The sequence below is a fragment of the Passer montanus genome, unplaced genomic scaffold (assembly GCF_014805655.1).
Source record: "Passer montanus isolate IOZ18808 unplaced genomic scaffold, ASM1480565v1 scaffold42, whole genome shotgun sequence".
Taxonomy (NCBI): Eukaryota; Metazoa; Chordata; class Aves; order Passeriformes; family Passeridae; genus Passer; species Passer montanus.
In genome coordinates, this window is record NW_024369041.1 from 7,129,904 (window position 1) to 7,150,526 (window position 20,623).

General features: G+C 50.4%; 1 protein-coding gene across 1 annotated transcript; it reads right to left on the bottom strand.

The window, feature by feature from the left end:
- Positions 1-17,779: 17,779 nt before the first annotated feature.
- DKK1 (dickkopf WNT signaling pathway inhibitor 1) lies at positions 17,780-20,377 on the bottom strand. The gene is made up of 4 exons (XM_039719682.1): positions 20,141-20,377; positions 19,368-19,524; positions 19,170-19,280; positions 17,780-18,659 (listed from the first exon to the last, which is right to left on the bottom strand). The coding sequence occupies exons 1-4, from the start codon at positions 20,330-20,332 to the stop codon at positions 18,409-18,411; spliced, it is 711 nt and encodes a 236-aa protein (XP_039575616.1). The 5' UTR covers positions 20,333-20,377; the 3' UTR covers positions 17,780-18,408.
- Between the last annotated feature and the right edge of the window lie 246 nt (positions 20,378-20,623).

Here is a 20,623-nt window from a genome sequence, read left to right on the forward strand (position 1 = left end):
TTAGATGTTGATTTAGAAGCTGATTTAGGGACCAATTTAGGGGCTGATTTAGAGGTTGATTTAGGGCCTGGTTTAGAGGTTGATTTAGATGCTGATTTAGGGCCTGATTTAGGGCTTGATTTAGAGGCTGATTTAGATGTTGGTTTAGAAGCTGATTTAGGGACTGATTTAGGGTTGATTTAGAGACTGATTTAAGGGCTGATTTAGGGGATTATTTAGATGTTGATCTAGAAGCTGATGTAGGAGCTGATTTAGAGGCTGATTTAGGGACTGGTTTAGGGACTGGTTAAGGGGTTGTTTTAGGTGTTTAATTAGATGTTGATTTAGAGGCTGATTTAGGGCCAGATTTAAGGGCTGATTTAGGGGCTGATTTAGAGGCTGATTTAGGGTCTGGTTTAGGGGTTGATTTAGGGCTTTATTTACATGTTGATTTAGAAGCTGATTTAGGACCTGATTTAGGGCCAGATTTAGGACCAGATTTTCGACCTGATTTAGAGGCTGATTTAGGGCTGATTTAGAGGCTGATTTAGGCAAACCTTTTTGTTAAATGCAATTTTGGAAAGCAGAAAGTGTGTTTTTTTCATGGCTGGGTTAGCCCCAGAAATGGGTGTAAAAACAATGCTATATTTAGATTTTATGTTGGTAAATATAGAGCACCAGCATGTGTGTAAATGTTTTATTTTTCCCTTGGGAATGGAGGAAAGGGGAGGGGGGAGTGGAAACCCTAACAACTTCTCTGGCCCCAAAACTCAAGGAAAAATTCCACTTCAAAGTGTCTGAGTGGCTTGAGAGGGGAATCACAGCACAGTAGTTTCTCTTGCACTGCCTCATCACGGTGCTGGATGCAGTTGAAGGAAAACTTTGCATGAGCAAAGTCTCGCTCGGCAAATCAAACTGGCTCAGTGCGAGGGAGCAGCTTTGAAGGGACCACCTACCACAAACATTATTCCAAAAGCCGGAATTCTTACCACGAGCATCCAGGGAGTCAATGATAAACAGATGAGGCAGCCAGCAGAAATTTCACAGAGTTGTAACTTTAACTTTCTGCATGTGTTGAAGAAATAAGTCCTTTAAAAGAGCAGAGGAGCTGTTTATTATTAACATCATTTTATTTCTCCTCACAGCACCCAGCACTGTCCTGACCCACTGCATGTTCTTCCTTCCAACTTTTTTTACTCAAATATGACTTTTATTTTTGCTGGTCACCACCTAAATTACAGCCAGGAGACTGCCTGCATTATTTTTCCATCTTTTATTCTCTACACAGAAATTTCCAGGTGCTTTTTGCTCTGGGAACAAACAAATTGCAGCAGCTGTGATGGGAATTTGGGCATTAAAAAGCCCTGGATTGGCTTTTCTCCTGGCCTTCCTCAAAGCTGTCCATCATTTTCTGACTTCTCCAGTTTTAGAAATTGGTGACAAACTTATAAATGAGATCAGCAGCTCAAGCAGCAATTGAGTGAGGCTTAAGAGCAGAGCTCAGCTCCTCTCCATGATCTGTTTGGGGTCAGACTGAAGCAGGAATCTGGAGCGTGACTTTGGAAATGCCAACGAGCTTCACATCCATCACTTCATCACATCAGAAGCCATGCACAGAGGACATTTATGGGAAGAACAAAAAAAAAAAAAAAAAAACCAAAAAAAACCTAAAAAACTAAACCCAAGCATATTTTGCTGGCTGTTGGGTCTCAGGAAAAATCCTGGTCAGAAATAAAAGGGCAGCACCAGAAATATGAAGGCAGTGAATGTTTCAGGCCACATTACAAAATAAAATATTAATAAATAAAGAAGTGGGTGTGGAGAATGAGGTTTTGATGGTTGTGATGGGATATTTAAGCTACTCTCCATAAATATTGTGAGCTTGAGACTTATCTGAGGTTTAACATCTCCTTTGGGAATTTAATTTGTATTTTTGACAGCAGATCATGGATTTTTCTGTACCTGAGGCAGCATCCCACCTGCACTGTTCAGTATCAGGGAACCTGCATTTTGAGTTGGCAGTTTGATCAAATCCATGAGGTTCATTGTCCAAGGACACTTGGTGTGCCTGTGCCCTACTCTCCTCCTGCAGAATTCTTCTTTTAAAAGCCTTTCTCCCCTATCCCTAATTTGGAAAGTGCATGAACACCACAGGTCCATGGGCATGGTTGGATACCCCAAACCCCATCTTGGAATGGCCAACCCTTCCCCTACCTCCATGTGTCCCAAACCAAAACGAGCTTGGATGGTGTCTCTTAAGGAAAATTACCTGTGTCAGGTAGTGGTGCAGCATGGGAGAAATTTGGGAGGGAAAAAAAGGCAATGAGCCCAAATCCAGATAATTTCATTGACGAAACCCCAAACATCATTGCCCAGTGCAGCTGTGGCTGTCCCTGGATCCCTGGAAGTGCCCAAGGCCAGGTTGGACGGGGCTTGCAGCAGAGCCTGGGACAGTGGAAGGTGTCCCTGCCCATGGCATGGGGGTGGAATGGAATGGGCTTTAAGGTCCCTTCCCACCTAAACCACTCTGATTCTGAGATTCACTCTGGGAAGCCCAAGTCTCCTCCTTACACCTCCAAACTCAGCTGGAAAAGCACAAGGAGCCAACACAGGATGAGTTTTTGGGATGCTCCATGACCCATCCAGGCAGGATTGAAGTGTTTTGGAGTGGTGGCCAATTCTTTCCCCACTGGGATGCCCAGTAACTGGGTTGAGACCTCAAATTGATACCTCAAATTCCATTATGGGATTGAGTTTGAGTGCCCATCAAGGTTTTAATGAAAGAATCCTGGGGGGAATCTGTTCATCCATAGCCTCTCTTATCCATGCATCCCTAAATATTCCATGTGCACCCTGCAGAACTGGGAAGCCACTACCAGGGAGCTGATCCTGAAAAATGTCAAGCAATTCCCAGGATCTGCTGGGCACACGCAACCCCCAGAAGTTCTTCCACAATTCCCAAATAAACAGGGAAAGTTATTCCAAACCAAAACAGGGATCAACCCGAGCCAGTTCCCACTCTGTGTTATTTTCATCCTGCTGTGTTTAACTCCAGATCCCAGTTTTCAGTAAATTGGAATGGAGAATGATTGGAGCGGGCTGGAGCTTGGGTAGGGATTTCCTGTTCCCATTACCCAGCCACTTTGGGGTTTGTCAGAGGAATTAATGCAGCAGGATTTCAGCAGGAGACACCTTTTGGGCTGGAAGTTCTGCAGGAGGAGAGGATTAGGATCCATGCTGCAACCTGGTGCTGCTGGGAACTCCAGGAGATGATGGATGGGCTCATGCTCATGCTCAGGATTGGGATGAGGTCTTTCCAGTCCTTCCCTTGGGCATCCAATCCGTATTAGATGGAACAAAAGCTTTGTTTTCCAAGATTTTCTCCCCAAAATATGAATGTTGATACATTTCTGGACATCAATCTCAGTTCTGTTGTGTGCAAAAACTAATTTGATTTTTCCCCAACTAAGGCTATCAACTTTAATAAGGCTATCAACCTTGCTATAGCCTTGCAAATAAGACTAGATACTTTAAAAAAATAAAACTATGAAAAATGCATTGTAGTAATACCCACAAAGAGTAATTTGAGATGATTAGCTTTAAGACATTTACAACATAGTGTAACAAAAAGCTGAAAAGAAACACAGTGTTTTGTAATTAAGAAATAGTTGGCTTCTGATTATGATGGCGTGAATTATAACATCTGTATTGTCTCACCGTTCACATGAGACTGAAAATAGAATAAAAATTTTTAAAACACCTCTCAGTTACCCCATCTCTAAGCCAGAAAAAAGTATAATCCAACAACCAGGGACTCATGGAGTCACTAAGGTTGGAAAATAACTCCAAGACCATCTATCCAAGCTCTGATCAACCACCCCCAGGGCCACTAAACCATGAAGGGCCACATCTACTCATTTCTGGAACACTTCCAAGGATAATGAATCCACTTCTTCCCTGGTCAGCTCAGTTCCATTGTTTGACATCTCTTTCCATGGAGAAATTTTTCCTGAACACTGGGCAGCGATGCAGGGATGGATTGGTGGAACAAGAGGGCATTTCTTTCCTGAAATTCCAGGAGCTGGAAGCAAACCAACAAGCCCAGACACGCAGGACTGGGCAAGAACAGGATTTCCCATGGGAGGCTCCCGAGGTGTCAGCCCTGCTGCTTGATGATGCCACACTCTCACCTTTTGGGACTCAAAGCATTCCTTGGCTGCTCATCAAGGTGGATTTAATGCAATCATCATTTCACGTCTATGCTTTAACTCAGTTTTCTGCCTGAAGAGCAGGAGAAACTCTATTTCACACACACACACACACACAAAAAAAAAAAGGAGCAAAACACAATTTCTAATTTTGGAGGCAGGATTTTTTAAAATTAATTGTGATGGAACACCTGACGCAGTAAATTAAGAGAGAGCAGGCCTAGGAGTGAAAAAAATACACACCCTATGTTATTAAAAATGGGGTTTTATTTGGAATAAATAAATTATATTAATAAATAAAGTTGAGGATGTTCAGCCTGGAGAAGAAAAGGTTGGGAGGAGACTCACAGCACCTTCTGAAGGGGTAACAGGGAGGATGGAGAGGAAAAAATAATCAGGACCTGGAGTGACAGAACAAAGGGGAATAGTTTCAGACTGACAGAGGGGAAACTTAGATTGGATTTTGGGAAGGAATTGTTCCCTGGCAGGGTGGGCAGGCCCTGGCACAGGGTGCCCAGGGAAGCTGTGGCTGCCTCTGGATCCCTGGAAGTGTCCAAGGCCAGGCTAGACAGGGCTTGGAGCAGCCTGGGGTAGTGGAGCAAATCAGGACAGGGGGCTGGAATGAGTTTTAAGATCCCTTCCAACTCAAAACATTCCATGATTTTATGAATCAGACTCTGCCTTGAATCCTTGGCCACCTTCCTCCTCCTCACCCAGAGCTGCCAGAGCTGTGAGCTGTGCTTCTCAGGAGGATTCTCTGTCCTCTTCTTCCCACCACTACTCAGTTTGGGAGCAGTCTTTGGCTACATTCATGCACAATTCCAAACCCTTCCCTTTCCTCTCCACCAGCTACAGGGCAAAGTTTCACTTTTGGTGTTCAAATATTGCCAATACCCCGTGGCTGTCACTGTGGGAGAGCCTCAGGCAAGTGGGCATGGCTGGCAAGGAGTCAGATAATTGCAGGAGCCAATTCCACTGAAAAATTCAGGATTTAAACCATCCAGGCCACAGTGGTTTCTGGGACACTCTTGCCTAGAGGGAAATGAGGGAAGGCTGGCTGCAGGGACATGGCTTTGGGATTCCATTTCAGCCTCAGCACACCAAACACGCTGCAGTTTGTGTGGTCTCTTCCTCAGTGCAAGGTGGAAAAGCTTTCCTAGACAACTCCTGAGGTGCAGAAATGGGGATTGACACCTGGAATGTCCCTTCCAACAATGCATGTATTACACTGGCATGCACTTGTTACTTTTACTTAAAAATATTGATTTTTTTTCCCCCTAAATTGTCATGTTCTCCTCCAGTTAAGCCCCAGTCACATGTACAAGACTAAGCTTGGGGATCATGGGACTACTGCAGGTGTTTGCTGGGGGTCTTGAGTTGGGAGGGAAAAGGTGGCTTGGAAATAAGGCCAGAATTCCCACATTCCCATATCCTAGTCCCATACCCTGGGGGGAAAACCCACCAAACAGTGGATGCAGACAAGAGGAAAAGGCTCCTGGGGACCCACTACCAGGGAGCTGATCCAGAAAAATGTCAAGCAATTCCCAAGAGCTGCCAGGCACATGCAACCCCCAGAAGTCCTTCCAGAATTCCCAAATAAACAGGGAAAGTTATTCCAAACCAAAACTAGGGATCAACCCGAACCAGCTCCCACCCTGTGTTATTTGCCTCCTGCTATGTTTAACTCCACATCCCAGATCTTCTTCCAGAACTTCTTGCTAGACAGCTCGGTAAATTTTTGCCAGTGAACCCTTGGAATCCATCTTTCTATCCCAGCCAAGCCTTGGAAAAGCTTTGGCCAGGGCAGAGTTGGGTTGGAAGCTTGGAATGGTGATTGGGCCATGGCTGGGGTGCTCTCCCAGAAATGGAGCCCCTGTTTCCACCCTCCAGCTTCAAGGAATGGGAGATCATTCCAGAGGCTGATTGATGATCTCCACAATGTTGAGGAGGCCACTGTGTGCTGCTGCTTCAGGATGAGGCAGGAGGAACAGTTAAATGCAGGGAAAAATTAAGGGAATGACGATGGGAGAGGCTTGCTGGAAGGAAAATGGAGTTTGGACTGGAGCGAATGAAGGAGTTCATGGGATACCTCTGACCTCTGCTCCTGGAGGTTCTGCACCATGAGCTGAACCAGGAACCAAATCCAACCCAAAAAACCTTGTGGGGCCACCAAACTGGAGTTGAGGACGTGGAGCTGAACCCACCTGTGAAAGCCCCAAGGTGAGACCTCACCCCGAGCTGAAGGCAGATGTCACAGAAACACACAAGTTCCTCGACATGCAACACCCAGGCCTCTTTTTTTGGGTCAATTTCCTTTAAAAAATACTCCATTTGAGTGCCTGTTTTGCCAGACTGCGAATCCTTTCAGCACACCAGGGCTGGTTCCTCGTTGGGGAATAACCACAAGCCAATTAGAAGTTAAATTGTTGAGCACTCTGCATCTAATTGAAGTCTCTCCCTTCTGCCCACTATTTTTAGTGCTTGGCCCAAGCTGCAGCTCCACGTAGGGTATAATCATGTTTATTTAAGAGCCATGTGTACCTCAGTGAGAAAAATAAAATACAGCAGGCAGAGCTGTTTTTTTTACCAAATATACATGGGTGGGTGGTAGAGGTCAGGTCTAGACTGCTCTGTGTCTCTTGCTGTCCCCCTCTCCCATCAGGACACATCCTTTTCACCCCAAAGCCATGCCAAAATATGTTCATTCCACTTGAAATGCATTTCCCCTGCTCTTTTATTGTCATATATCGCCATCTCTAATATTTTCTTCATCCTCTGCTACGTGCAGGGCAGTGACAAGAGATTCTGGTTGTGCTGGAGCAAATAAAGGAGCAACAGAAAATAAAAAAACTGGGGAAGGTGCTGTGAGTCAGCCCTTAGCAGCCTTCCCTCTTCCCAGGGCAGTTTGGGGGTGGGAAAGGGGATTGGGAATGATCCCAGGAATCTAAGAAATTATTCCAAGGGCAACAACAAAGTCATCAGGTTGGAGTTTCTGGGAGGCTTCCAGCAAGGGGAACGGAGAAAATGGTTATTTGTCAGGAGTTGTCCATGTCTGGGCTCTAAAGACTGGTGAGACTGGGATGAGACAAACTCAGAATCCTGAAAATGAAGAAAGTTTTGTCTGTGCTTGATGAGCCAAGAAGGGTGGAAGGCAAAAGAAGGACATGGAACAAAATTCCATCAAAAATAGAAGAATAGGACTTTTCCAGCAGCTTTTCAAATGGTCACTGACTTATTCAGCCTGGAGGAGACTGAGGGGAGACCTTTTGGAGTATTCAACATCCTCCCATGGGCAGCTCTGATCCCTGCTCTCTGGGACAGGGACAGCACCCAGGGAATGGCTGGAGCTGAGCCAGGAGGGTTTAGGTTGGATTTCAGGGAAAGGTTCTTCCCCCAGAGGTGCTGGGCACTGCCCAGGCTCCCCAGGGAATGGGCACAGCCCCGAGGCTGCCAGAGCTCCGGGAGAGCTTGGACACTGCTCCAGGGATGCCCAGGGTGGGATTGGTGGGGGTTTGTGGACTGGATGATCCCTGTGGGTCCTTTCCATGGCTCTGTGACCATAAAGGGTCGAGAGGGGTCATTGGGGCAGAGCAGGGAAAGTCACAATCCCAGGGATGTGTGCTGGGATCCGGAGTGGAGGGGAGCAGACTCCCTATGTGAAGCTCAGCCTGGAGAGTGAGGGAGAGCCCAGACCCACAGAGGTTGCAACAGAAGCTCTGGCTCTGACTAAACACCACCCCAGCTATCCTAGTAAAGATAAGGAGGGAGATAAGGGAGCCAACTTTGCCTTAAAAAGCTCTGCCTGTACCACCAGTGCTCCCAGTGACCTCATCATCTTCTTTCCCTCAAACACCCCAAGGAAATAAACAAAAACAAAGGCCCAGCAGGATCCCCTGCTCTCCTTGTTCTTGGCAAAATCTGATTTTTCTTACTCAGCTCTGTTTTATCGAAACCTGGGGAACAGCTCATGTGCACACCAAGTCACACTGGGAAGAAAATAGTGGGGGTTTTATTTTTCTTCAGGAATTTTACTTATATTCCAGTTTCTCACCCCAGAAAGGATTTGAGTTTGTATCAATGATAAGCCATAAATTTTATTTTTAAGAATTCCCACACTGATTTATCTTATTTCAGCAGCCCTGCAAAACAAAGTCAGTACTAAACTAAACCCAGAGCCTTTCCTGAACTACAGACCTGGAAAGATCCACCTCAGAACTTCTCCTGAATGGAGAAACTCATGGTCCTTATCTTGTTACACAGGATTAGATGTGAAGTTCCCAGTGTTGATTTGAAAGTGATTAAAACTGTAGTGACAAGGAGGAAATTAAAACTGAAATATGTGCAAAAGTGATGGTCTGAAGCTCAACAGGATTTAAGGGATAAACTAAAAAATTGAGGTTGAGTTTCTCCTGGAAAATACATTTATCTTATCAAAGCCAGTGTGGGCTGCAGTCTTCCCATTCTAATGACAGTGAAGGTTCTGAATTAGGGTGGAAAAGTTGCTCAGGTCTAAGGGTTCATGGCAACACTGAAAACTCCAGCTTTGAAAACTCTTGCTTCACTAATTTTTTATTTAATTACACACACAGCTTAAGACAGAGGCAGATCTAAGGAAGGACCGAGGTGCCCAGGGAAGAAGGGCCTGGTTCTCTCAGCCATTTCTGACACAAGAGGTTGAAATTCACCATCAGGAGCACAAATCCATCTCCATGGGGTACCAAAACCCTCCTGGGAGCTGGAGGATGCAGCAGGGCACGTCACCACCCCCCGGGCCATGTGAACAGCACTCTGTGCTCCATCAGGGGCAGAACTTGGCCCTTTCCCAAGGCCAGGAAGTTCAGCAGTGCAGAGACATGATCTGTAGGCAGCAAAAATGGGAAAAAAATCCCAGCCAGTACCTGGGGTTGCTCAACAGCACGAAATCTTGGCGCCAGGAGGCTCCAGAGCTTGGGGTGGTCACGCCTCCTTTGCTGCCACTTGGGTCACAAACAGTGACCTCCAGGGAAGCACCCCAGCTTCCACAGGGAAGTCAGCTTTTAAGGAGCAGTGAAACCTGGGAGAAGGTCAGCAGAGGGAAATGGTGCTCTTCAGTGCAGCTCAGCGCTCTTGGGGCATTTTAAAATAAAAATAAATACTCATAAACCAAACAGGATATAAGCAAATCCATGGAGGTGGTAGTAGGATAATAGGAACCCTACTAGAATTCCTTCCCTGGGTCCCTGTGTCCAAGGCCAGGCTGGATGGGGCTTGGAGCAGCCTGGGACAGACTTAAATCCCACCCAGTGTCACCCTGCCATGGGCAGAGACATGCCCATGGCAGGGTGACACTGGGTGGGAAGGTGTCTCTGCCCATGGCAGGGTGACACTGGGTGGGATTTAAGGTCCCTGCCACCCAAACCTTTCCATGATGGTTCCTTGCTCCCAGTTGTCAAAGCCCCTCCAAAAACTGAACCCAGAACAATCTTGATGGGTTTTTAAAGGAATCCAAACAGGTCGGCTGGGAGCCTCTTTTCCCAATGCAATGCTTTGGCCAACAATTAAATGTTTTGTTTTTTTTTTTTAAGAACACACAATCTCTAAACCAAAATTATTATAAGAGAAAATTTTAAACACATGGGACATGAACTGAAAAAAAAAGGGATTTCCCTCCCTGTTGATCACTCTGGCTGATTTTGGTTTCAAACTAAAACCAGGGAATTGCTGAAAGGGTTTTTCCAGGAACCCATTCCACCTCTCCATGCCAGTGTCTCCTCTTATCTTGGTGGGACCCCTGCAGCCCCTGCCAGCTTTCAGTGACGTGGAACTGGTGCTGTCTCCAGCTCCTGAGTTCCTGGGACAGCAGAAAATCCTACAGCAGGGCTTAAAATACAGCAACAATTTGGGTACAAAGGCTTCCCTTTGGCATTCCTGCTGCTTCCTGGTGGCTCAGACAGGCCAGCTCCTGCCAGTGGGCACTGCCAGCCTTCTGATGGAATTCATATCTGCTTGGGCAAAGGATCCAGCTCTGGAGTGATATTACCTGGGAGGAGAGGAGATCACTGGCACAGGGACAGGTTTCGTGGTGTCCCAAGTCCCCATCTGCCAGACCAAGGAGCTGGAAGATAACACAAGGGGACAAAATACTTCAATATTGCCCATAATAGAGCCTGGCCTTGAGAGGGAAATTCCATCTTGCATGAATAAACCTCCTCCAAAAGCTCCCTAAATGCTCTGGGACAATGCTGGGGTTGAGCAGGAGCATTGAGGGAATGAAAGTGTTGATCTCACCAAGCCTGGGGGCAGAGAGGTTGGGCTCAGCCAGGATCATTAAAATCAGGTTGGAAAAGACTTCCAGGATCATGGAGTCCCAGCTGTGCCCGTTGCCCACCTTGTCCCCAGCCCAGAGCACTGAGTGCCACCTCCAGCCCTTCCTTGGACACCTCCAAGGATGGGCACTCTGCCACAACCCCTCCAAGGACTGACCACCCTTTCCAGGAAGGAATTATTGATGGGAACACCCCAAAAAACCTGACAGCTTGAAAACTGAAAAGCTGAAAGTATTTGTGGCTTCAGCTGAAAACTCCAAGTCCGCGACCTCCAGTGGTCCCTGTGGATGGCAGTGGAACAAACCCCTGGCAGGACACAGCTCCAGGCTCTCCCCTCACCTCCTCCCTGAGGAGGGTGGTGGTGTGTGAGGAGCAGGGCTCCAAACAGGGGCGAGGCCTGGGCTGCACTGCGGCGGCCATGGCTCATCGCTGCCGGGCTAGGCCGGGCTAGGCCGCGGCAGCAGAGCTGCGTTCCTGCCCGCTCATTTATGGGCAGGCAGCGCCGCTGGCTCGGCCCCAAACCCGCTGGGGGACAGGGCAGGGGCGGCCAAGCCACCGGGAGAGGCAGGGAGAGGCTCAGCCTCGGGGAGGATGGGCGGCTTGGGGTGCCCCACACCTGCACGGGCCTGTTCACACACCTGGGGGACAACCCAAACTACCTGGGACATCCTCATGCACCTTGGGGTGCCCCAAAACCACCAGGAGCAGCCTCACACACCTTGGGGTGCCCCAAAACCAGCAGGGACAGCCTCACACACCTTGGGGTGCCCCAAAACCACCAGGAGCAGCCTCACACAGCTTGGGGTGCCCCAAAACCACCAGGGACAGCCTCACACAGCTTGGGGTGCCCCAAAACCACCAGGGACAGCCTCACACAGCTTGGGGTGCTCCAAAACATCAGGGACATCCTCACACACACCTGAGGAGCACCCCAAACCACCAGGGGCAGCCTCACACAGCTTGGGGCCACCCTGTTGTCCCCACACCTGCAGGGACCTCCTGACACACCTTGGGGTGTCCCAAACCTGCAGAGACTGCCTTACACAGCTCGGGGAACACCCCAAACCACCAGGGGCAGCCTCACACACCTTGGTGTCACCCCCAAAACAACAGGGACAGCCACACACACTTTGGGGTGCCCCAAAACATCAGGGACATCCTCACACACACCTGGGGGACACCCGAAAGAAACAGGGACATCCTCACGCACCTTGGGGTTACCCCAAACCTGCAGAGACATTCTCACACAGTTTGGGGTGCCCCAAAACCACCGGGGACAGCCTCACACACCTGGGGGACACCCCAAAGAAACAGGGACCTGCTCACATGCCTTGGGGCCACCCTACACCTGCAGGGACCTCCTCACATGCCTTGGGGTGCCCCAAACCTTCAGAGATGGCCTCACACAGTTTGGGGTCACCCCAAAACACCAGGGACCTCCTCACACACACCTGGGAACCACCCCAAAGAAACAAAGAACAAACCTTGGGGATGCCCAAAATCAGCAAGGACCTGCTCACACACCTTGGGGCCACCCCAAACTTTGAAACCATCCCCATTCAATGGAGAGATGCTAAATTAAATTAAATTCAGATCAACATGGTTGGGATTTATTGTTCTTTGTGTGGATTTAGGTGTTCAGATATAGAAGGGTGAGGTCTGAGACTTCCAGGATTGTACAACTTCTCCCCAGACAGGGAAGTTGACATTTTCAAGGGTCACCTGCGCTGGTGATGAAGCTACAAAACCCCCCATAAATTAATGGAAAATAGAGAATTAAAGGAAGGTCAATGCTGTATAGAAATACTTTCATTTGTGGCTCTCAGGATTAATTTAAAAAAAAATAGAGAAAGGGAAACAATCATGGAATGTGTCCTTCAACACTTTGCCCTCCTGTTCATGCCATAAAAATCCATACCTGGGATGGAAAAAACCTTAAAAATCATCTAATTCCTTAGTGATTGATGGTGGCATTGTTGTATTTTAAACCCAATTCCATAAGTACCAGAAATATTAAGCCAGGCACAATAAAATCAAATTTTTCAAATTTTGAAATTTTTATCAAATATTTTGATAAAAATATTTTAATCAAATATTTTATACCAATTATTGATATCAAATATCAAAGACAAGAGGGGATTGAGAACCTGTCCTGCCACAGGAAGATGGATCTGAGAGATCATTTCAACCCCTGCCATGGGCACTTCCCACCAGAAAAATCCCTTATTCCTCTGAAAATCAGCATCTTCGACCAATGATGTGTTTCAGAGGAGGGTTTAGTTTAAAATTATATATAAATAATATAGATAAATAAATAAAATATATAGAAATAGTATTAAAATATTAAAATTATAGATAAATAAATAAAGACCAACACTTCCCTGTGGATCTGACAGCAGCCCTGCTCAGTGAAGGATCACCTTCTCAACAAGTCCTTAAGGAGCCATCATCCAAGAAAAACTAAATTAATAATTAAATAAACCCTCCCCCATCTGCAGACACTTCCAGAATGACCCTTCCCAGTGCCCATAACCAGTGTTTAGAGATTGCCTAGCCAACAATCACCCCAAAATTTCTGCCTTCCATGAATTTACCTTGTCCCCAAGTGACTCCAGCCAAGAGATTTATTTGTGGCCCCCAGCTGCCCAACCTGGGTTTGTTCTGAGCTGGGCACTCCAGCTCCTCCTTGCATTGGGAAGGACAAAAATAACCCTCAGGCACGTCCTGAGCATTGTTTACAGCCTCCCAGACCTCTCCTGCCCTCCCTTTGGCACCTGGCAGTTGCCACATTTTCGTGGGAACATGCTCCCACCTCCTCATCCCATGTTTTCCACAGTCCTGTGCTTCTGGAGCTGCAGTATTTTCTGAGTTGAAATATTTTCTGAGTTGCCTGCCTGGATTTTGATTGGATTGGAGCCTTAATGACTCCGTGATTATTTTTCCCCCCAGATTTATCTATCCTGACTCTGTGTCACCTATGGATTTAATATTAAAAAGCAAAATAAAAGGTGATTAAAGCTGCAAAGCCCAAAGGCCAGCCTTGGAGGAGGCATCACTCCCTCCTTCCACCACAGCAACAACCCTTTTTTCTCAATTATGTAAAAAATGTTATGGCCTGCTCCCAGTTATATATATATATAAAGGAGAATACTTTGGGGGTTTTGCAGCAACTTCACCCCTTTCCTTGTGCCCTCCTCAAACCCCTCCTGGATTGGCACAGCGCTCCATCCATCCATCCATCCATCCATCCATCCATCCATCCATCCATCCATCCATCCATCCATCCCTTTCCTCGCCCCACACCTGGGATTTGGGGGAAATCCCTGCCGGAGCTTAAAGCTCCCTCGCAGCCGAGCCAAGCCTTTCATCGGGCCGTGCCCATTTAAATGCTGATGGTCTTAATTCTCCCAAAAATCACCTGCTAATGGGTCCCCTCCCTCCGCCGGGGCTGGATTAGAAGCTGTGCCCAGAAGTGCCCTCCTTAATATCCCGGTTATCCTCACCCCCTCTTAAGGTGTTAATTAGGGACACAAGTCAGGCACTGAGGGAGGGAAAACAAAGCTACTTGAGAGAGGTGGGAGAAAAAAAAAAGAAGGGAAAAAAGGAATAAACATCCCTTTGGATTAGCGGGGATGCGTTTGAAGGAGCGCAGGGCATGGGGAAGCCGCACCTGGACCACCTGGATGCTCCGCTTCCCCTCCCGAGGGAGATCAAGGTTTGCTCGGCCGAGCCCGCAGTTGAAAGGCTGGGGACAAAGAGCAGCTCCAGCAGGTGGGTGAACTGCCCCCTACCAGAAAAAGCCGGCCCCAAATAAAGGGAAAACAAACCCCAAAACCACCCCAAAGCCTTGCGTGTTGCGTTACAGCCACAAAGGTTTCCACCCGCTGCCTGTGTTTCATCTTCCCGAGCTGAAAGGGGCAGGGTTCTGCTCCGTGTCAGGAGAGGTGAGGATAAAAACAACGGGGATTTTTCCCTTTTAATGCCTGTGGGGAGATGTAAGGGGGTTTGTAACCCTTTCTTGCACCGTGTGAGGTTTTGTAACTCACACGAGCGTTTTTAGGGGCGTTTAGTTTAAAATGTCGTGTGAAGATCAGTGGAAGAGAGGAGGGTGTGAGCATCAGCTCGAAACAATTATTAAAAAATAAAAAGGGAGTTTCTGTACAACAGCTTGGGATGGAAGTTGTTTCTGAAAGAACTTAGGAAGACAATGAGAAGAAAATAGGATTTGCTTCCCTGAAATCTCCCAGATGACAGCAAAACCTGCTCTGTGTCCCATCCTTCCTCCTTGGAAGTTTAATTCCTCTATGCCAGACTGTCCCCGAGTGCAGCAGAGAGGGGAATTCTGATGATCCACCTCCTCAGAATCTGCATCCGAGGAAGGAAAATCAGTGCAGGAAACCCATGGGGGGATTCAAATTTCCCTCCAAACTATCCGCGTGTAGGCAGCCACTGGAGTCCTGGGGCTAGGATGCTGCTTTAGGATTTTTAGCTGAGAGATGCAGAGGAAGAGTCCAGAAAGGGCTGAAAGACCCCAGCGCTGCTTCTACCACCTAAAGGAGCTCCAAGAGAGCTAGAGAGGGATTTTGGGGTGACAGAACAAGTGAGAATGGCTTCAAACTGACAGCTGGCAGGGCTAAATGGGATATTGAGCAGGAATTGTTCCCTGGCAGGGTGGGCAGGCCCTGGCACAGGGTGCCCAGAGCAGCTGTGGCTGCCCCTGGATCCCTGGCAGTGCCCAAGGTCAGGTTGGAGCAGCCTGGGACAGTGGAAGGTGTCCCTGTCCAGTAGAAGCCGTTGTAATAGTGCCTTGCCTTGACTGAGGAAAATCATCTTGCATGAATAAACCTCCTCTAAAAGCCCCATAAATGCTCTGGGGCAATGCTGGAGTTGAGCAGGAGGATTGAGGGAATGAAATGTTGATCCCACCAAGCCTGGGGGCAGCAAGGTTTGGCTCAGTCAGGATCATTAAGCTGCTTTACAGATTTCTATGGTTATAAATATTAATATTGATTTCCCAGAGCTTTGTTGAAGCTCTTCCAGCCCTAAAACCAGGAGCAGCAAGTACACCAGAGGTGCCAAAGCTCTTCATCCACCAAAACCTGCTTATTTTATTGACACTCCTTTTGGTTAGGAAAAAGGGGGCTTTCCCATCTTTTCGGTGGGAAAAAAATTCAATTAGACTGGTGGGGAAGTGGATCCTGAGGTGCCTTTCCCAGCTGGGGTCACTGGTTTGTGTGTCAGGAGCTGAAGGCTGGGGTTTCTCCCTGTCTTCCCTCTGGATCAGAGCAGGAGACCCAGACAGGACACACCAACCAGTCCAGACTCAGAGGCTCCACACATTCCATTTTTTCCCAAGTTTTATATTTTCTACTTCCCACAGGTCTTTGTTGTTGTTGTTGTTGTTACTGGGTTGACTTGGGGCTTGCAAGGAATTCATCCAGGCATTTCTGATAAGGAGAATCTGTCACTGTGAGGAGGGATCCAGGAGTGACCTTGGTGATGTCACCTGCTCATTCCTCAGGGAATGCCACTGCCACCCACCCACCTTTCCCCTGGGAAAGGGGAACATGAGCAGCCTTTGCTTCTGCCTCCCTGTGACCACATTTCCAGGGGTCAGGGGCTGTTTATCCCCATTCCTCAGCTGCTGGAGGAGTGTTTTGACTTCCCAGGATGATGCAGACCCCGAGTGGGTTCAGGGTTTGGGGACAGAACAATGCTCAGGACCAAGGGAAGGCTGAAATCCCTCCCTTCAGAAACAGCTTTTGTTTAATATTAACAGACACAGGGTCATATTCTCATTTTTTTTTCCCTAAGGGATGTTACTAAATCAAATTTCTTGGATTTACCTAAAGAACAAACCCTGGAAGTCCAAAAGGGGCAGAAATGGGAAGAGATCCTGACTGCAGATGTGGTGAGGGGTGAGAGGAGGGAATAAAACCCATCAAAACCATTGTTTTTGTGGAATGTATCCATGAAATTAATGATTCTGGAGATGTCTGTGGTAGCATCCATCCTGCTGGGCGCAGACCACAGGACACAGATGCCACCAGTGCTGACCTGAGCTCCTCTTGCCTCAGAATGGCTGCTACAAATGCTCTTTTTTTCCTTCTCCAGGCTGGGAAAGTGAAGAATGTCAAGGCACAATAAGCAAGGACAGATGTGGAGATTGCCAACCTGAACAAAACAAAAGAGGATGGAGGACAAAGATGTAGCCAAGAGAGCAAGAAATGGTGTTTAATGCCCCACAAGGGTATTTTTCCCTGCCTGCAGAGGTGTCAAAGCTGTGCTGGTCCCTCTCACTCTCTGGAGAAAAAGACCTGACCCTAATGACAGTGGTTTCAATGTCCCAGGGATAAAATATGACACTGTTCATGACAGATTTTAACACATCTGAACAGTTCCTGGTGTTTTTCTTAGCCAGGTCCCTTCATTGCCCCAGTGCCACTGACTCCTAGTCATAATTATGATAATTAAATAATTATATTATTATGTATGTTGTGCAATCTTTTAAAATTCTTTTAAGCATGATTTTAAAAAGTACTTTAAACCACTCTTTTATTATTATTTTATTATAAAATAATTGTTTATTTTATTTTCACAGCCTGGAATGGTGATTCAAGCACTAAACTCCAGCCTCTGAGTCAGGAACTCTTTCAGGGGCTGCTTCAACCCCCAGCTCGTGTTGTGACTCCAGTAAAAGCTGCTCCAGAGAGACTTAAAGGGTGGATTCAGGTGGTTTAAGGACCGTCAGTGTTCTACCCTCCAGTCTGGGGGAGTTTGGGCTGTTCTTAGCTAATTCCAAGAGCTGGAAGGAAGCTGGAATGATCTTTCCCTGGGGCTGCTCTCCCTCCTTTACATTTCCTGTGCCCGTGGCCTTGGTTCAGCACCACCCGGCACTGCCAGAGCTGCAGTGGGGCTGGTATTCCACAATCCCATGTTCTCAGGGAATTAAACCCCTAAAGAGGCAGCACCAACCCCAAAGGCATGGAACACCCACGAGCAGGCAGCATTTAAGGGATGCTCCCCTACACGGCGCCCTCGGAGCCCCCCAGGGATGTGCTGGGTTTGGGATGGGGTGCAAAGTGCTTTTGGGGTGTGCAGGGAAGGCTCCACCGTGATTTTGCATCCCAAACCCCTTCCCCAGATTGCAGGGATGCACCTGCAGCCCCACGATCCCCACTCAGAACCACCTGAAGCAGGGGGGCAGCTAAAGGTGTGGGGGAAAATGTGTGCACGCACCTGTCCCTCCCTCCAAGCCATCCCGAAAGCCTGAAGAGCCACAAAATGAAGGGAAAAATAAATCTTTATTCTGCATGTGAGCGGTCGAGACCGGCAGCGCCCGTGGTTGGTCCAGCACAGCCCCTCCGGTGATCCCTCACTCCCTCCCAAAACCAGGGAGAGGATTCTGCTGCCAGCTGCCCTTCCCAGAACCCCAACCGCGATCCCTCTCCTCAGTTTGGCGGCCAGAGGGCATCAGTGGCGACCGCGGAATTCCTGAAAAGCAGCTGGATGAGCAGTGCCGACCCATCCCATTCCCATGGGATGCTGGGGATGGACCCCCCGCCCCCGTCTCTCCTCCCCCGGGCAGCGCGGGGTGAATTTAAGGAGTTTATTCGCTCGCACGCAGCCGGTGGCATCCCTTCGAGCCAGAACGAAAAACCCAGTGTGTACAAAGTCACAGTCACGGCTTGGAGAGCCCCGGGAAACACAAAATAACCCATCAGAAGCCATTAAAAGTCAGTCGTTCAAAGTCCCGGCGTTATGTACAGCTAAGTGCCAGCTCGAGTATTCACAACACAGTAACGTACTGCAAGAAGAAGTCGCTTAGGAGAAGTTCCCTTGAGAAACAACCTTCGCTCCGGCGGGGCCGGAGTCTGCCGCCCGTCCGTCCGTCTGTCCGTCCGTCCGCGCGTCGCTCAGTGCCGCTGGCACGTGTGCAGGCGGGACGCGTCGGCGGGGCCGTGCTCCCGCTGCAGGCGACACGCCAGCCCCTCGGCGCACTGGCAGCGCTGGAAGATCTCCAGGCCGTGCGAGCCTTTCCGCCGGTGCCGGGTACACACCTGGCCCTCCCGCAGCACCGGCTTGCAGATCTTGGACCAGAAGTGGCGGGCGCAGCACAGCCCGGCCGCGCAGTCCGACGAGCGCAGGCAGAAGTCGCCCTCCTCGCCTGCGTGGGGACAGCGAGGGGATGCTCAGCCGGGCGGCGGGGGACACCGGGGGGACATCGCTCGTGGGGCAGGGTGGGCAGCCCGGGCTTGGCTTCTGGAGTTAGCGGGGCTGGGGGCATCCCGGAGAGATCCCACAGGGGACAGGAGGGAAAGGGAGGCACCCCCAGTGATCCCAAAGGGGACAGGAGGGAAAGGGAGGCATCTCCAGTGATCCCACGGGGGATGAAGGGGCAGGATGGGCATCCCGAGTGATACCACGGGGGACAGCAGGGAAAGATGAGCATCCCGAGTGATCCCACGGGGGATGAAGGGGCAGGATGGGCATCTCCAGTGATCCCACGGGGGATAAAGGGAAGGATGGGCATCCCGAGTGATCCCACGGGGGATAAAGGGAAGGATGGGCATCCCGGACAGATCTCAGGGCAGGCGGGCAGCTCGGACTGGTGCGCAGGGGACACCAGGGAAGGATGACAGCCTCGGGCGGGACAGCGCGGTGACAGCAGCCTCACCTTTGGCAGTGGGGAGCCAGGCGGGAGCGGGCGTCCGTCGGGACAGCGCCTCCGTGCCCGTCTCGTCCAGCTCGGCCGCTCCGTGGGGCGGCTCCAGGGGCGTGCAGAGACCTGCGGGGGCAGCGGGGCGGCTGTCAGCCACGCGTGGGACCCCGGCCCGTCCCGCGGCCCCCAGCCCCAGCTGTCCCCTGCCCTCACCGTTGCTGCAGACCATGCCGGGGCAGCACATGGCATCGCGCAGGCAGCGCTTGCGGCGCCGCCGGCAGCCGAGGCACAGCGGGGCCCCCCCGCCGCGGGCCGCCCCCCCGCAGAACTCCTCGGGGCCGCAGTCCTCGTCCTCGGCGCACGGGAAAGGCTGGGGGACACAGAGGAGGCGGCGGGATCAGCGGGGCCGACGCTGACATCCCCGAGTGTCCCCCCTCTCCATCCCTGGTGCGCTCCCTCTCCAATGCCCAGCGCGACCGCTCCATCCATCCCCCGTGTGACACTCCCTGCCTCCATCCCCGAGGTGTCCCCGCTCCATCCGGTGTGTCTGTGTCCCCATCACCCGGTGCGCCCCTGTCCTCCATGCCCGGAGTGTCCCTCCATCCCCTGGGCAGCCCATCCATCCATCCATCCATCCATCCATCCATCCATCCATCCATCCATCCATCCATCCATCCATCCGCACTGTGTCCCCGCTCTTCTATCCCTTCCATCACCGACATCCCCTCCATCCCTTCTGTCCCCTACTCCATCTCGCGGTGTGGGTGTCCTCATCCCCGATGTCCCACCCACCCTTCATCCCAAATGTGTCCCTCAACTCCATCCCCGACGGCTCCCCGGTGTGTGTCCTTCTATTCCCGGTGTGTGTCCCCCTCTATCCCCGGTGTGTGTCCCCTCTCCATCCCCCGGTGTCTGTCCCTCTATTCCCGGTGTCTGTCCCCTCTCCATCCCCGGTGTCCCGCCGCTCCATCCATGCTCTCTCCTACCTGTCGGGTGGCCGCCGGCGGGGCCTTATTGCTGCCGTCGAAAGGGGGTGCGGGGGCGGCGCTGGTCTCGGCCGCCCCGCCCGGGGGGGGTCCCTTGATGGCGTTGGAGCTGAGGGCACCCCCGGGAGCCGCCGCCCGCCCCGCCGGGGCCGCGCAGCTCAGCGCCGCCAGCAGCGCCACCAGCCCCCGCATCCTGGTGCCTCCCGTGCCCGCAGAGTCCCCGAGCAGCAGCACCGAGCCGCGAGCAGCGGCTCCTGCGCTCCTCCGCCGCCTTTATACCCCCGGGGCTGCCTCCTGCCCGCCCCCTCGGGGCGGGGGGCCCGCCGGCTGGGATTTCAAAGCGTTCCCGGGGGGGGGGGCTGTGCCCATGAGCCCCCAAAACCGCCCCCACCCCGCCCCGAGGGCTCCCACATTGGTCGGGAGGGGGTTTCGCAAGGGCGAGGGCAGACCCCCCCCCCACACCCGGCATCCCCAGGCCGTGCG

What these genes read in the sequence shown, in the direction of transcription:
- DKK1 (XM_039719682.1), bottom strand. Translation starts at nt 20,332, where the DNA reads ATGCGGGGGCTGGTGGCGCTGCTGGCGGCGCTGAGCTGCGCGGCCCCG. An exon ending in CGCCGGCGGCCACCCGACAG is followed by an intron (nt 19,525 to 20,140) that starts GTAGGAGAGAGC and finishes TGTGTCCCCCAG; the next exon opens with CCTTTCCCGTGCGCCGAGGA. An exon ending in CGGCATGGTCTGCAGCAACG is followed by an intron (nt 19,281 to 19,367) that starts GTGAGGGCAGGG and finishes CTGCCCCCGCAG; the next exon opens with GTCTCTGCACGCCCCTGGAG.